The sequence below is a fragment of the Epinephelus moara genome, chromosome 21, assembly GCF_006386435.1.
Source record: "Epinephelus moara isolate mb chromosome 21, YSFRI_EMoa_1.0, whole genome shotgun sequence".
Classification (NCBI taxonomy): Eukaryota; Metazoa; Chordata; class Actinopteri; order Perciformes; family Serranidae; genus Epinephelus; species Epinephelus moara.
Genome location: NC_065526.1, coordinates 6,051,980 through 6,068,459, shown reverse-complemented (window position 1 = coordinate 6,068,459; position 16,480 = coordinate 6,051,980). Strand labels below are relative to the sequence as shown.

The 16,480-nt window shown below is 41.3% G+C and overlaps 1 protein-coding gene across 5 annotated transcripts in view; it reads right to left on the bottom strand.

Moving 5' to 3' along the window:
• Positions 1–16,480, bottom strand: part of LOC126409092 (adhesion G protein-coupled receptor L2-like) — a 115,791-nt gene that overhangs the window by 74,101 nt on the left and 25,210 nt on the right. For all 5 annotated transcript variants that reach the window (XM_050075003.1, XM_050075006.1, XM_050075007.1 and 2 more), the window contains exon 2: positions 12,782–12,995. In XM_050075003.1, the coding sequence (XP_049930960.1) occupies positions 12,782–12,857 (76 nt within the window). In that variant the 5' untranslated portion in view covers positions 12,858–12,995. The remainder of the gene's footprint in view (positions 1–12,781; positions 12,996–16,480) is intronic.

Genomic DNA, 16,480 nt, shown 5'->3' with positions numbered 1-16,480 from the left:
ACGCATGTCTCGTTGAAGGGGTTTAAGGGTGAGGATTTGTCATATTGCTGAGGCAAAGCGTGACAGACCCGGCTGCTGCCTCTTAACTCCTCAGGTGGCATGATTTAGAGAAAGCTTGAACCTTCACGGCAGACACAGGTGTGTAATGTTTTTTTCTTTCAGGTGAGCAGCAAGAATGTAAAGGGAAATCCAGTATTTTTCAACCTGGGTCTTACACTCATAAGTGTGGCCATTTTGGCTACTGAGTCCTGCTAACGTTGCACAAACCACCTTAATTGTAAAGATAAAGGAAATGCAACTCTGGCAACGTTTTTTAGTAGCTGCACAAGTCTCTTAAAACTTTCCAAATAAAATTAATTTTACATAAATTAATGAATACTTTCAACATTTTGGGAAATATGCGTATTTGCTTTCTTGCTGAGTGTGAGGTGAGAAGATGCTATCTCTCATCTTTGTATAGTAAATATGAGGCTAGCAGAAAGTTAGCTTAATTAGCACCAGCAGCTAATTAGCTTAATTAGTGCAAAAACAAGAAACAGCAGAAACAGCAGAAACAGCGAGCCTAGCTCTGCCAAAGATAATTAAATCTACCTAACTGCATTTCACAGTTCACCAATTTACACAGTATATCTTGTCTGTTGGTTTTGTCATACGATAAACAACACGTTGCGATTTTACAAGGGGGTTATGCTCCTGGAGCCTCGCTGTCACCACTACAGCACAGACTCCACAAAATGTCTGCACCTGGACAAGAAATAGTCCAGGACACAACCCCCCATTTAAACCACAACATCTTGTTTTAATGAATGTTTTAGCATCTTAATGCTAAGCTAAGCTAACAAGGTGCTGGCTCCAGCTACCTCTTTATCGTACATCTAACTCTAAGCAAGAACAGTATTTCCCAAGATGTTTGACTCTTATTTTGAAATGCTCGTCTCTGAGTCTGACTGACATTTCACATTAAAACGTATCACACTGGCAGTAAAGCAAATTAGCAACAGGTGCTCAATAAAAGGTTTTAAGGTGAACGAATTTGCCGACATTGATGCAAATTTGCAATAACTACTCGGATACTATTAACCCAGAGCAGCGTTGTATGGCCTTATCGACTGTAAGCAATTTTATTGAGTTTTCTTTCACGTAAATGCTTGACATTTGAGTTCCCTCTGGTGAACAGTTACAGTGGGAGTATATATCTAGAGCTTTTATTATGAAAGATAAGAACTGAATAAGTGGATCTGGTATGCTCTGCCTTTGTCAAGGTTGAAAGAAGTAATAAAGTTTGCTATCTTGGTTTGGACTACAGAGCCTCTATGTCGTTTTTTACCTACCATGAGTATAGGTAAAACATTATTGGTTAATGCCTTTATATGCAGTGCAAAAGCTCAGAAAAATCTACCTTGTTCTGAAAAGAAATGATTTCACCTTTTCACCACGTATTCACGTCCTGTGTGAAAGTACTCATGGCCTTGAGTCATCTACACACACTGTTACACCTTCCCAACAAAGCAACCCAAGCCTTCACGGTAAAGTGTAGCATCTGTTTCCTTCTGTTAAAGCAGAATCAATATATATATGATGCGATAAGTCATAACTGCAGGTGAAAAGGTAAGGTAGCTAAGCAAATAGTGAGCTTGCCTACTTAGTTCTCCGCTAGCTATTGTCTGTGTTGTGGCTGGACTGGAGAAAAGTATTTGAAATTAAACGTAAAATTCAAAATTACTTCTAAATTAATGTATTTTAGGAGGTGTGTGCTGCTAGTCTCCAGTATATGTACTGTTTTGCAGGAGACATATTTCCTGAATCTCTACAACAGAGGTGGCTAGTGTGAGTAGAGTTGTTGCAATAGCAAAACCAATATTGGAAAAGCCTCCGATGCTACCCAAAATACTGGCTCGGTATCGGCAAGTACGCAAGTCTTTGCAGTTGCAACGATCTGATATTTGATATATCCGGACAAAATGACAGCTTTCCTGGATGTCAATTCTTCTTAGCCGCTCTAAAACAACAGCCAACAGAAAGAGCTGCAGTGTGCAGCAACTGGCAATTACTGATAAATAGCGTAATGTTAGTCGTTACAAAATGTCAGCAATATTTTACACTGCACAGTCTAACCGATTTAGGGTTTGACCTGTAATCATTTCACATACATACAGGTTAGTAGTATACAGCTGTTCAAGTATTATTATCATTATTATTATTTTACATGATGGTGTTGGATTATTACACCATATAAGCCGACACGCAGGTTCAAGTATTAGGATCAGAAAGAAAAAAACTTGTACAGAAACATCTCTGGTGTGAATTTACCATGACCCATTAGTCAAAATACTCATAATCACGAGTGTAAGACCCATGTTTTAAAATACCAGAGATTTTTTCACATGCAAACCCCCTTTAAGAAGTGTCTGACAACCCCACAATGTACACAAAATATTTGAAATGCACAGACCGTTCTGTTTTGATGTCTGGAATTACACAACTCACAGAAAATGTTTAAGTTTTGCCACAACTGATGCACAGTCGACACGGTGGATTACTCTGGTTCAACAGCACAGCCGGCTCAGCTGCAGAGAAGACTGCAGATGAAGAATTTCTCCCAAGGGAGAGAGAACTGAAGGAAAGAAGCCTGAAAGTGGAGAGCTATAATGACTGTGTCTTAATTTGGCCTCAAGAATCAAGGTTTTCTCCTCTGTCGATTGGTTGGATGATCCCTGACCCTGTGGGTGCACATCAAAGACAACCAGTGAGGAAGCAGGGGAGCATCATTACATCACTAATACATATAATCCTCTGTATGTACAGAGGGTCAGCGCTTAATAAAAAGACACTGTGACAAGTGACAAGAATAATTCAGTCGCAGAGACATTACCAGATGTAATGTCTTCCTGTGTTCGGGTCCATGGACACATCACTCGAATTAAAGCACAGTATAATACGACATCTTGTATAGTCTACTGAGAAAACAACCCTTTCATAGAGATACAAATAACTGTCACAGAGGCTAAACATTTGAGCAAAATAAAAAATGTTCGACTTGGAAGATGAAAAACCTATATGCTCCCGGGGGAGATCCATTTTTGACAGAATTAGTTCATTGCTTGTTCAATATCTAACATATTGTTGCATCTCTTTTTGCAGGGAAGTTGATGAAACACGCAGAAAGAGGTGAGTCAAAGAAACCCTCCCAAGTGTGGCAGGGGTATAGTTTCACAGGTTTGATCTACCCTGAGTGATGCTTAACTCCCCTTAAAGCCCAAATTTTACCCCTGCACTTAAACCCCAGCTGGATTTTCCGCTCAGGAAAACGTCTCAGAATGAGTCAGGTGCCTCCCTCAGGGTGCGTATGAAGGGGGGGGGGATGTGGGTTTGTCTCCATCACATGCTTGTGTCTCTGTTCTTGTTTGCTGGGGCAGAGGCTCCACATTTCACCCTCTCCTAATCAACCCTCCTCCACCCAGCCCTGCCTGCACAGAGCCGAGCCCAGGAGGCTTACTCAGTACGTCATGCAGACAGGGTGTCAGGAGAAGCTGCAACTGGAACACGGATTACATGAATAATGAGCCACAGACTACAAGGATGACTAGGAACAGAGATCGGGGCCTCGAGACGATAATGAACAGACAATTCTGATAAGAGACACTGTCTTTATCACCATGCAGAGCCTGAATTAGCCTTTAAAGCAGTGGCGCTATCACTTTCACTGGGCGCAAATCCATTTTGGTGCTTTCGTGTCTCCAAATAAACCCACTTGCCAAAGTGGATGGAGTGGTGTAGCTGGGGTTGTTTATGCAGATGAAGTGGCACACTGCAATTTTGGTCTTCTTTTTGCCATGAAATTGCATTTCATCCCCAAAAACGAGATTTTTTGTGGCTTTAGTTGGTTCACAGAGAAAAAAACCTTTCATGTATGTTTTGTTTTGCCTCTTTTATTTTGACATAAGTTTTTGATCTAGTGCACATTTCACTGCACATTAAAATACAACTTTTTATGCAATTAAGATGGAGCCTGTGCTGGCTTAGATTAATGGATGATTCTTATCAGGAATGTCTTCAGGACACATCCTGAGCTCCTGCTAACAATATTTATCCTGCTGCAGCCGCTTTTCCAGGCTGCACCCGGTGCACCAGGGCTGGACTTCTGTTCAACAGCATTTTAAAAATGTGATGGTCAAACCAATTTACAGTTGCATTCCACTTTAATAGAATACAGGAATGATTGACCAGTGAACGAACTCTACTTAAGATACCTTCATGGTCTTTATACAGAAGTTCAATATGGTATTTCCATGACCCTTATGAATTTAATGTGAGGAACCTGAGTTATTTTGATGTTGTCTATGAAAAGTTTGGCTTTATCTTTGTTATATTTTTTATTTTCATTACATATATCATGAAGTTCAATTTTTCTATATTGAGAGAGAATTTGTTCATCTGAAACCATTTAGAAATAGATGATAGCTCTTCATTCTCTTCTCAGATGAGTGTGCTAAAATTGTCAAGTGAAGATGCCAGTCATGTGTCATCAGCAAATAAAAAAGGCACTACATGTCTGCAAACCCTAGGTAGGTCATTTATGTAAATTAGGAACAAAAGAGGTCAAAGAATGGAGCCCTGAGGTACCCCACAAAGTAGCTTAGTATCAGGAGGTTGGTATCAGAGAGCTACAATCTGCAAGGCCGGGCTCACGTGTTAGAGGTAGCTGAGCTTGCATTACAGCTAGCTGCCAGCTGCCCATACAAGCTATTCATATGTTAGAAAATAAACCACATCATGGGTGTGATGATTTTGTTTTTTAAATTTTTATCTTAGAAAGTTTAAAATCAGGGCTGGTCAATGTATCAATATCATGATATGAGACTTGATATTGTCTTAAATTTTGGATATCATAATATCATAAGTGTAATTTTCTGAACTTACAAGGCTGTTCTTTTATCTGTCTTTTCCCACTTACTCATAATATCCACATTACTGATGATTACTTATCAAAAATAACACTGAGTAAATATTTGAGCACTAATAGTCACAATATCGATATTGAGGTATTTCGTAAAAAAAATAAAAAATAAAATACTGCAATATTTGATTTACTCCATACTGACCAGCTCTAGCTTAAGTAAACACTTTGTAGTTGGGACAATAATTGAAAATGGCATTTTTATTTACTTCAAGGGCACTGAGCTGTAAACTCTTTATTATATGCTTTTTCTCCAGACAGACATTCTGAACAAAGGAATCTTTTCGTTGGAGGATGGAGCCACACGTTAAAGAATTTGAGAAATCTGTGACAACAGAAGGCTCATGCTGAAAGTGAAAAATCATTCATGTGGAAGGCCATAAATGAAAATCAGACTAAGTTGCTGAAGTTCTTCATTGTCGTATGTGTGACAAGTGAAACAGCTGCTTCAATGGCATTCTTAGTTCTTAGGCTACCTTCCGACAGTGCTTTTACAAATATGTATATATATAAAAAAAAGATAAAATAAAACAGACAATCGGGTAAAATCAAATGAGAACCTTAGACATAAAATAGTGGACATTCTGTTTGTATGATATTGATAATGAATCAAATTGGTTTTAGAGGTGGTTTTTAAAAATAGTCTCATGTTTGTTTCTGTTGCAATCATCATACATTTGTATTTTGCAGTGTTCCCGTCACAATGTGCCAAAACTAAACAGATGTGAGAGAATTAAAAAATGCAGCATATTATTTAACAAGCTATGACGAGTTTCCCCCTTCACTGTACAGATTTTTCAAGCACAATTGGTATGCACCTCGTTGCTTTTTAGCTTCTTCTACAGTCATAGCCTAGCGAGCAAGGCTACCAAAAATTTGCCTATGGATAGTTATCTCCACCGAAGTTGTGACCGTTGCTTTGCAGGTCGTAGCGGGCTGTCGAGAGTCTCCCATGCATACAAAGACTTTTTTTTTGCTAGCACACTGTGTATGCATACTACACATGTGAATGTACATACAGGGCAACAGGGGAAGTCTTTGTGGGCTTTTATACAGCTCTGTTTAGAGTCTCTCGGAGATTTACCAGGAAAGTCAGTGAAAAAAAACACACATCCAGTCACATTCCTTGGCTATAACCCGCTGCTATCTCTGGAACACTGACCACTTTGATTGGCTTGAGCGTGATGACCTTGCCCCATTCCCTTCCACCAGCATTCCGGTCAATGCGAGCAGAAAACAGGAGCACTGATAAGAGATGCACAGATGGGGAGATCTTGATGACAGACAGTTTCCTGCCCCTCATCTTTGATGAGGCCATTGTGCCTCGTGCACTCAATGGGGATATGCGCTACAAGAAGGGGTCAATACCGATAGCACAAGGCAAACAAAAACGTTCTTTGTGCTTCGCTGTTTCCCTGACTTTTTTCTTGCTGCGTACTTATTCAATTTCCTGCACGGCGGGAGAGGGCTTCCTTATCTTTGACTGTTTATACCTGCAAATCGGCTGGTGGCCTTTTGTTTGCAGGTGACCCACCCTTAGGTGACATTTAATTCCTGGACAAAAAATGTGTGGTCATGCTCTATGGCACAGCCTCTCAGCCTGAGGAGATTACTAATACAGTGGAAGCAACAGAGCTGCATTCATGGCCTGTAGTGAGAGCTAGCCGGCAGAGACAGAGAGAAAAAGACTCAACACACATTATTACACTGCTTTGAATCATACATGACCATAAGCCATGCAAAAGTGAGAGAAATGAAAAGAAACCATTGGTAGGTGAACCAAAGTGGAACCAGAGTCATCTTATATTTACACATCACTCCCTATCTGCAATTTTTTATTCTTGTTTATAAGAACAGACACATCAGTAAAATCTGCACACACACACTACAACACACACTTGAGTAACAAAAAAAAGCACACAAAAGCACATTTACCAAATCCATCATAATTTATTTTATTGATTGCCATCCTCTTTCCACTGTCGACATTAGTTTTACCACCAGCCTTTACTGTGTAAATCATAACCAGCCGAAAACAAGAATGTGAGACCCGAGTTGTTATGACATTTCTGATATAGAGCGAGGAGGACAGGTAGAGACAAATGCATCATTTTTGAACGATTTTCACACCGAGTAAATATAATTGAGGCCTCGCTCTCTTTTTCTTTGTGTAACAGCGAGGGGGCTTTTTGTTCAAATGGCCTTCGTGTTTTTTTAAACACATGATGTGTCTCCAAAATCAAGCTCTCTTTAACAAATTAATGCTTAAAATGTATGTCACGATTAGAGAGAGGAAAAAAAAACAAAACAAAAAAAAAAACAGCTGGAGTGGCTGTGCTAAAAAAGAAAATTCGTTGCCGCAGGTATTTAGTGAGAGCAACAATCTGCTTTGATTGCCTTAGCACAATGTCCCTTTGGTGTTAAATGTTATACGCCTCCTTTTGTTTTTACATGTTTGTTTAGCTCTTGTGCTTTTTGTTCAAATGAAATTAGTTCTGACATGCCTCCAAGCTATTTAAAACTATTGGGTGAACGTTGAACCGCGCCGAAATCCGACAGGTTCTTGTTGCCTCCGTAAATACTTCTGTCTCCGTTCCAAACCTGATTTATATTGTTGGCAAACACCTCCCCGCACACAAAGAAGGGGAAAAAACTCAACAGCTTTCTATAGTGTAGACTTGATTTTATTTGAAACCCTTCTGCTTCCACTCAAGATTAAATGCATTACTTTGTTATGACAGCTGAACCCTCCTGTGAAGCAGACTTACACCGAGCAAATCCAAAAGTTTAGATTCTGAGGCAAACTACTTTGTGGTTGTAAGCGGGACTCATCTATTATTTGAATTAGGCTGCCTGGAAAAAAAAAAACAAGTGCGGACAGCGTTTAAGAAAGGAAAGAGTGAGGTAGGCATCTGCTCTAATGTTTATACAACCTGTTACCATACGGGGTGTGAATTGAACGTCTCTGAGACGCTGCGAGCGAGAGAGATTTAAGGCATGCTTAACAAATGAAATCAAACTGTCAGAAAACTGTTGCTCCCAGCCCATTAAATTAAGTGTTTGTTCATCAGCTGGCGATATAACAACTTTTACAATCTCGACTAAACACACAATAAAGCAAAAGCTTTTCTCCTAAAGGGAAAAGAGCTTTGCTCTCACATTCGCATATTGGATGGAAACATTTCTTGCTGCTTTTGCTTTTAACAAAAACGCACTCAGGAAATCGCTGTTGCAATAAATCTAGGATGACCCTATCAAGGGTGATATTGTATTTCATTTCCTCTGAGTGAAACACTGATCCTGGAGATTCATGTGACTCTGGCTCATTTCAATTTCATGTTCTTGCATGATTCAAAACTTTCCAGGTCCTCAGTTATTATTAAAACAGCACATTGTTGTGCAATGCTGTACAGAAATATATCTGGGGCTCTGTACTCAAACTGCAAAGCTGCATACTGCGGGGATTGTGGCAGAACGATGACAAAACTGTATTAGAAATAAAGACAAAAATAACAAACGTGATGATTTATCTGTCTCCATGTGGCTCCCAATCTGTAGGAAAGCCTATTCAATCCAGATGATGAACCCCAGCCTTACTTCTTGAAATGCTTCCAGTTGTGCAGAATTTTCATGCAAGACTGATATATCAGATTTTTTTTCTTCCTCTGTGCTTGTTCTCACCACACAGATTGACCAGTCATCTGTGAATCTCCCATGGTTTAGCTGATAATTCATGATCGCCCTGCCATGGACCCGCAGCATTCAATATGAATTATAAAATGGCAAGCCAAGCATATCAATGGATGACAGACTGGATGTGTATGGCCCGGGGCCAGAGAGGAGTTAGAGCACAATAGCTTCCCCCATTCAGTCAACCCCAGGACTGGAAATGCCAGTGTGGCACGAGGGAGGGTCCTCCATCAGCACAATGTATGGCACTGCTTGAGACAAATGTTGTGCTGAGACGTATTGTTAACCTTTACAACCTTTTGGGGAGAAACACAAGCATGCTGGTATGTTCAACCGAGGAATATTTCACAATCTCCCTGAGCGAGAAATGTGCAGTGCGTTATCCAGAGCAGCGGGGGGCTCAAAACTAACAGAAAAAACAGAGCAGAAATTCTTTTTTTAGGAATCCATTGCTCCTTTTTGCATTTTTTCCTTACACAAGATTCTTGTGTCTACTGACTTGATTATTCAAAAAACCTGCATACTAATGTCCAGCATTCACACTGCCCATGCTGGAACACTTGCTAGGACCTAAACAAACACTGCCTCTTCGCTCTGATCCCCGTCTCTGCAGATACGACACAAACCACTTAATCTTTTACATTTCCCTTTTGTGCAGTATTTAGATATGAAGGCCAGAGTGCCTGCTCTCTCCTCCTGGCATTTAAACACAACAGCCAACTAAAAGCGTTGACACTAGACTTTACGGCATAATCCCCCCTGAATCTGGCTTTCTTTACTTTAAAGATTCAGATAACAGCTCTCATTCAGTCACAGCAGGTATGTGCCTGTGCACTTGCCCCACCTTTGTGGCTGCTCCCTTTGAATCTGGTCGTCGTCTTTCATATGAGCAGACTGGGCGGTCTGAAACATCTCAAACAAATCTGATACCTGCGTGACCTAGTTTACTCCAGCAGGAGCGTCATTTTATAGATCTGTTATATAACGGCGCAAGGATGGAGAAGTGAAGGAGTGCAAATAGTGAGAACAAAAAATAGCATATATGGGGAATTTGGAAATGCCAGTGTGACGTTTTCTCTGCACAATTATGCCCAATTAAAAATCTTAAAAAGCCAAAAAAAATGGACATTTAAGTTACATATTTTCATGCCATCAAACCCCATTTTAAAGAGTATCTATGGTCATTTTTAGCAATAGTTATTCTTTATATCTTAATTTTGGCTAATTATTGGTTCTCACTGTATCAAAGCTATAAGTAATTGCTAGTTTGAACCAAACCTTTCCTACTTCCTTCCTACTACATCCTACTGCCTCAAAATTCACATTAAAAAACGAGGCCGGCTTTCACAGTGTGTCATCACCTTTTAAATTAATACGGTGAACTTGTTAGCAAACAGTTCCAAACAGTACCTGTGGGTAGCAGTTGCCTAATGTTGCTCTGTCACATCCAGCAGTTACAGAGCAACATTAGCATCCATTTGGATCCAAAAATTGGGACAGAATCATTTGTATACAGATGCTGTTTAAATAATTTGCTTATAGTGATCAAGCAGTCCTCTTACAGTGTTCATTTAGGGTCTGTTCATACATGACAACATATGGAAAACACTTTAAAACTATGGTTATTCTTTTTTTAAACTTTATTTGCAAAGGGGAAAAAAACCTGTGACTGAAAGCGCCCTCATCAAGTCTATTGATAATGCCCTGTTACATAATGCCCCCTTGAGCCGGCCCTTGGAGGCAGAAGAATTGGCAGCTAGCCTGGAAGAGGACAATATCAAAATGTTTCCATAGGCTGGTTTGAACGATCCAAAAAAAGAGAACATTTAAGAAACTGCACGCGGAGGATGCTGAGGCTGACACTGTTCCACGCAATCAATGGCTTAAGGACCAGTGGGGACAGACGAGACAAAAATACACAGCGGAAAACATTTGAAATGCCAATGAGAGCGGAAATTTATTTTTGAGTACCTGATGGTAATTTGAAGTGTTTGAAACAGCTGCACTGTATTTTTAAACAGTCAGTAAGTAAATAGAGATGATAATCTGCATGGGAAATAAAGAAAAAGAAACCAGTTATAATAATTATGTGCTTATAATGATCGTTTTGACCCGGCCAGATGTGATCACATTAAGCTGTTTCAATTATCCTCTGTTTTATCTCCATTTTTGGTCTCTACCAGCTCCCGGGGGAAATATTTGTCTCCTCAGCTGCTAAATGCTCCATTATGTTCACCAGATAGTCTCTTACTGTGTCTGTCCGTGCTTTGGTGCTGAGTGGGTAGTGTGGGGTGAGTTTTTAGAGCTTTTTTTGCTGGAAACTGAGAGTGAACCAAAACCGTAAAGTTAGGACAGCTGACCAGTGAGCTGAAACTCGATATAAAGCTGAGAGAGCTTCGGATTCAGGTGATAATTCATCTGCAGGTTTACTATGACTCCTTCACATTGTCATTTAGTATATTATTAATATAAAATTATTGATTATAGCAGCTTTAAGGGATATAACTTAAACGGTACACCTGCTAGTGGACAATCCCATTTGATTTTTCACACATTGATGAAGTTTGTCAAACCAAAGGCCCGACTCGTGTTCATTCTTCCAATTTGCCGGGGAAGTCAATACCACCAGAAAGAAAAATCACTTTCTTTTCAGCTGTGTCAATGAGCATTTCAACGCGTGAGGAATGTTTTGGGTGAAAGCGATAACCTGATTAAACTCTCTCCTGGTGAGGGACATGAGGCAATTATCAAGTAGAGTTTTTGTTGCCGCCACAGTGATGGAAGTGTAGATCATAACGCGCCGGGATGCCGGCCCTCCGGGCTGGACAGGCTGAAGGTGAGTGGCATGTGGATAGAATCAGATATTGTTTTCAGAGGGACCCACACACACACACACACACACACACACACACACACACACACACACACACACACACACACACTCACTCACACACATTCCTTTATTGATGGATGGGCAAATATGCATTCTTAGGCCTGAGAGCTCTCACATCAACTGAAACCCAAAACCTGAACTTTCTGCATACCAAAGCAGTATTCCTCTTTAAGAAATCCAACTATTCAACTCAGTATCTCAGCCAGGCCAAATCAGAGGGTAATTCTTCAAATGCCTCAGTAAGACTCTTCCATATTATCTAAAATTGCTAATCTACAAAAAAAAAAAGCACCTCCACTTTAAAAGACTGCTGGGATAGCCTGCTCCATAGCAATCTGTCTTTGTTAACAAATTGTATACTACAGCCAGACCTAAAATAAAACTGGAAGAGAAATCTATCTCAGAACAAAACAGCAAGAGGGAGTTCAAGGGCAAAATCCAAATTGAAAAGGAAGCCCCCAAAATAATGTGCTTCAACTATGTATCTGTAATCAATGCTTGGCACACAAGCATGTGATTTTGGGTTACTTTGTTTCCTGGTACAATGGGACTGAAAGGGGGAAAAAATGTAATGATCATCATTAAGCAGGCATACCAGCATCAGTGGTTTTGATGGGCATGTAACAGACGGGAGTGTTTTGTGACAATACTTGTAATTACAGCCAAATGTACTAATCAAAAGTGAGGGAAGGAAGCAAAAAAGAGCCTTGGGATGTCATTGCAGACAATTAAAAACACTGACACATACTTTCCCCAGTCTCCGAGTCTGGCGCTGAATCAATTGCCCTGCTTTTGATGCTTTCAGGTGCACTGGCTGCAAAGAATGATCTGATTTAGGCAAAAATAAAAATGCATCTACTCTCTGTGGCTCTGGTACCTCAAAGTACACTCAGACAATCTGCTATGAAGCTCACATTGCAAAAAAAAGGTACGGTTATGAACCTTTAAGAGAAGGTCTCTGACACACCGTTTGAGTGTTGTTCTGGGAGTGAATGAAATGTGTCAGTAAAAGTGTCCATGGGTTGGCAGGAATGTTCAATGAGTTCAGCGCAAAGTGTTTGAAACACATTTTTCACAGTCCAAGGGTAAAACCATTGAAGAAGAACTATTATCACATGCTGAAGAATGTGTGCTAATAAATTCCACACATTCATACTGTAAGCTGAATAATAAGTGGCTTCTTGAAAGGTTGACCAGAATCACATTAACACTTTCTGTCACGCAACTCCATGGTAACTCACCTTGTGAGCAGTGAAAGCAGAAGAGAAGGAGCAAGAGGCAGCGAAACATCGGACACCTCCACAGTGCAGAGGCCATTGTGTGCTGTATGCAGACAATCCGGGGAGCCTGTTAGCTAATAATAGTGGTTCGGTGGTTCGCAGTGGAAGAACGGAAAGCTGGAGCGATGTCAACGATCAGTAGTTCTCGGAGACGTATCACCAGTCATCTTCTCATCTGGGGAAAAGAGAAGAAAGAGCATAAAAATGGAGGAAATGGACGGTTATCATTAGTATCATCACAGACACAGGCGTAGAGCTTGGGGGGATGTAAGGGACGTGTCCCCTTAATACTAAGAATGTGCATTTGTCCCCATCAATAAAAACATTAAAGCTGAGCATCTTTATTTTGACAAAATTAAAAATATTTACACCATAAATTGGTGTATTAAAAATTCACAGAAATGCAGGAAATGTTCTGGTGGAGGACCCCCAAACTCCCGTTATATATATATATCTGGATTCTACAAGCATGCATTAAATAATATATAAATTAAATACAGTCAAACACAATTATGAACACCCTGAAAATACATCCCTGACTGCTGTTTGAATAGACAAAAGCATTTTTCGCAGAATTATTAAAACGTCCTCCTAAAATGTTTATGACGGCACCAACATGAAAACAAAGCAGACAGGGTGCCTGGTTCCCGGCACTTATTCAGCACTCTGCGACGTGTTACAACACAATGTTTACACTGCTTCATTCTCCCACTCTTCCCCGTTCAACCTTCCCCATTTACTCCCGGATCCCCGCGGGAGAAAGCGTGTCGCTCCAGCAACACGTTCACACAGGACGCCATTAGAGACACAGCTGCTTTGAGAGCTACTTTTGTCTCCTTCCTTATCAAGGGGTGGCAAAAAACAGCCCTTTGTCTGCAAACGCAGCAAAAGGTTAGAGCCTGAGACGGACTAACACACCAGACAGATAAGCTGCTTACCAAAGTCAAACACCGAGGAGGGATGTGTTGTATCATATGTGAAATGCCACACACACTCACACACACACAGACTCACATATGCATGCCTGCACAAACACATAACCAATGACATGCACACTTCTGAAGATGTAGACACATGTGTAGACAGCATTCACCACCCACACGAGCACACACACACACCAATATATTGTAGCTTGTTTATTCCCATGTGGTTACTATCCAGCATCTCCCCACTGCACACACACACACACATGCACACATCCACACTGTAAACAGGATCGGTCACTTGGTAGCCGTCGCTATGCAGAGGAGAGTGAATGTTTCCCGTCTCTGAATGCCTCTCCTCCAGAGCCACTCGTCAACTACCCTGATTATTTTATAATGAACCTAAATTTGAGCAGCACAGCAGTCAGCTCTGATCGCTCTCCGGGCCTCACTAATGCGCTTGGATATTTTTGGCAACATGTGAACCCACAAAACATGGGAAGCTTTCACATTAGCATACTGAGTAATAATTTAAGTCACCATGGGATTCATTCTATACATGACCAACGCCTGGTCGGAGGATAATAGCAGACAAAAAAAAATGAAAAGGCCTGGGCTGGATCTGCACCTAGCAGCCTGAGAGTGTTTATTTTCATTTGAGGTCACCCTGGCTGAACAGTTGTGCAGCACAGTCTGTGCCAAGGAAACGCACATACAGCTAACTTATAATTTATCAGTTAAACTTGGGTGGTTTTTATAGGAAATGTGGTTTTATTGTCTTCCAGTTGTTTATCTGCCAGTGGCGCCGAACCAGATCAGATAAGATCAAACTAGAGGGTACGAGCTCTCCTGAGCGGGAAGTCTCGCACCACATCCACTGAGGCTGCTGACGCTCCTCTAACAAGACTGCCACCACTTCAGCATGAGGCACAACACCAAGTCTCCTGAGACACACGTGACTTCTTCCTCAGCCATTTATCTTCTGCAAATATGAGGCCTGGGGCCATGGGGTAACCATAATGGTGGTTGACAGGAGGAGATTGGAAACTGTTGGGGGGACATCCCCCTGCCCTTCTGGCCTGCTGGGCCTGCTGAGCCACACAGCCCCTCCAGACACCAGGGGGCGAGAGCCTGCCAGGCCTCGCGGATGCAGACTTGCCCTCACCACCCCGGGGTTCTTTCTCCTGATCAGCCGTCGCCCCGCTGAGTAACATGTCTCCTTTCTCCCTTAAGCTGGTGGAGGACACAGCCATGCTCATCTTCCTAAAAACACTGTTTTGTTTGGTGGGATTTCTGCACTGAATCGGCCCGGACTTGAGATAAAAGGATTAGGCGATTAACATTAAGATGCTCTCCACAAGCACTGACAGACGTATCATAATTTCACATCAGGGGACAGGGGGGATGATGGTTGTGGGGGGCTAGGATGATCTCAAGCAGAAAATGATTTTAAGAGGTAAGTGAGGCATCGTTAACCCCTCAGAGATTGTGCTGAGGAATTATCTACACCAACCCCCCCTCCCCAAAAACCTGGGAATTGAGGTTACTTGTTTCTCGGCCAGCGATTTTAGCATAATGATCATCATGTTCCACTGAGGCAGATACGTTAAGGAGAAAAAAAAAAAAAAAAAAAACTAGGTACACAGTTATGACTAACTGTCACCACCTACACTAAATCTAATGAGCTCAAGGCTTAATTTACACCAGAAGACCACTGACAAAATAGAAGTTATTAGTTTTCATCTGTGCCTTCAGCTCCTCGTCCTAAAAAAATACAAGTATATACATCCCCTCAGGATTTCTCTCTCTATTAACAGTATGTCTTTCTGGAAACAAGACCAAAAAAACAACAACCCACCAATGGAATGAAAAATGATACGCAAACATTCACGACATCTGTTTTTCTTTGTCTGCCATACATACACAGTGGAAACCCAAGGAGAGAAATCTATCATCAGTTAAGATAATGGAGAGAATCACAGTCCACAGCCAATTTTTCACATCAGCCTGATAGAAATAATAAGCAAGCATTTAAAAAGAGGACGGCAAGCAATTAAAACATAATTAAAATAAATGGATAGAAGGAGACAGCCCACATGTCTTCACATGAAATACAAGGCTGCGTGCAACAGCCGGCTGAATGAATGTGAGTCTCCTTTGACAAAGCTTGTGTCTGCCTCACTCAAGCTGGAGAGGCGTCCAGTGAAAGAGCGAGCGGGAGAAGGGGGGAGTTTGGGAGTTTCTAAGCCGGGAGGGACTAAATGGATGGGAGAGGGAGAGCAGAGGAGGAGAAGAATGGAAGGGGGAGAAAGAGAGGGGCGGTAGGGTCACCGCGGAGGATTGACAGCCTGTGAGTATGGCCTGACCTCCCGGGTTCGCCTCCAAGTTTTCTCCACAGGCTTAGAGAAGACAAAAATAAAGCCCAGGAATGTTAATTTATTTTCAATTGTCAACGCCGAGAAGAGAGAGATAAAGAGCGCATACATACATATCAAGTAAGACTGGGACAAAACTAATGCGCAAGTCCAAGTGTAAGCTGAAAACCTACAAGTGAAATAGAGATGTGGCTCTGTTGAGCTGGATCTTGCCAACACAATGATCCGTCTTCCACTCTTTGAATAACTACTAATTTGGAGAACTTTGGGCCCCGCCCCCATGCCCTACATTCAGGGCAAAAAAAAGACACATGTGAGAGGGGAATTTCAAACATCACAAAATGGTTGATGGGCTAGAAGTA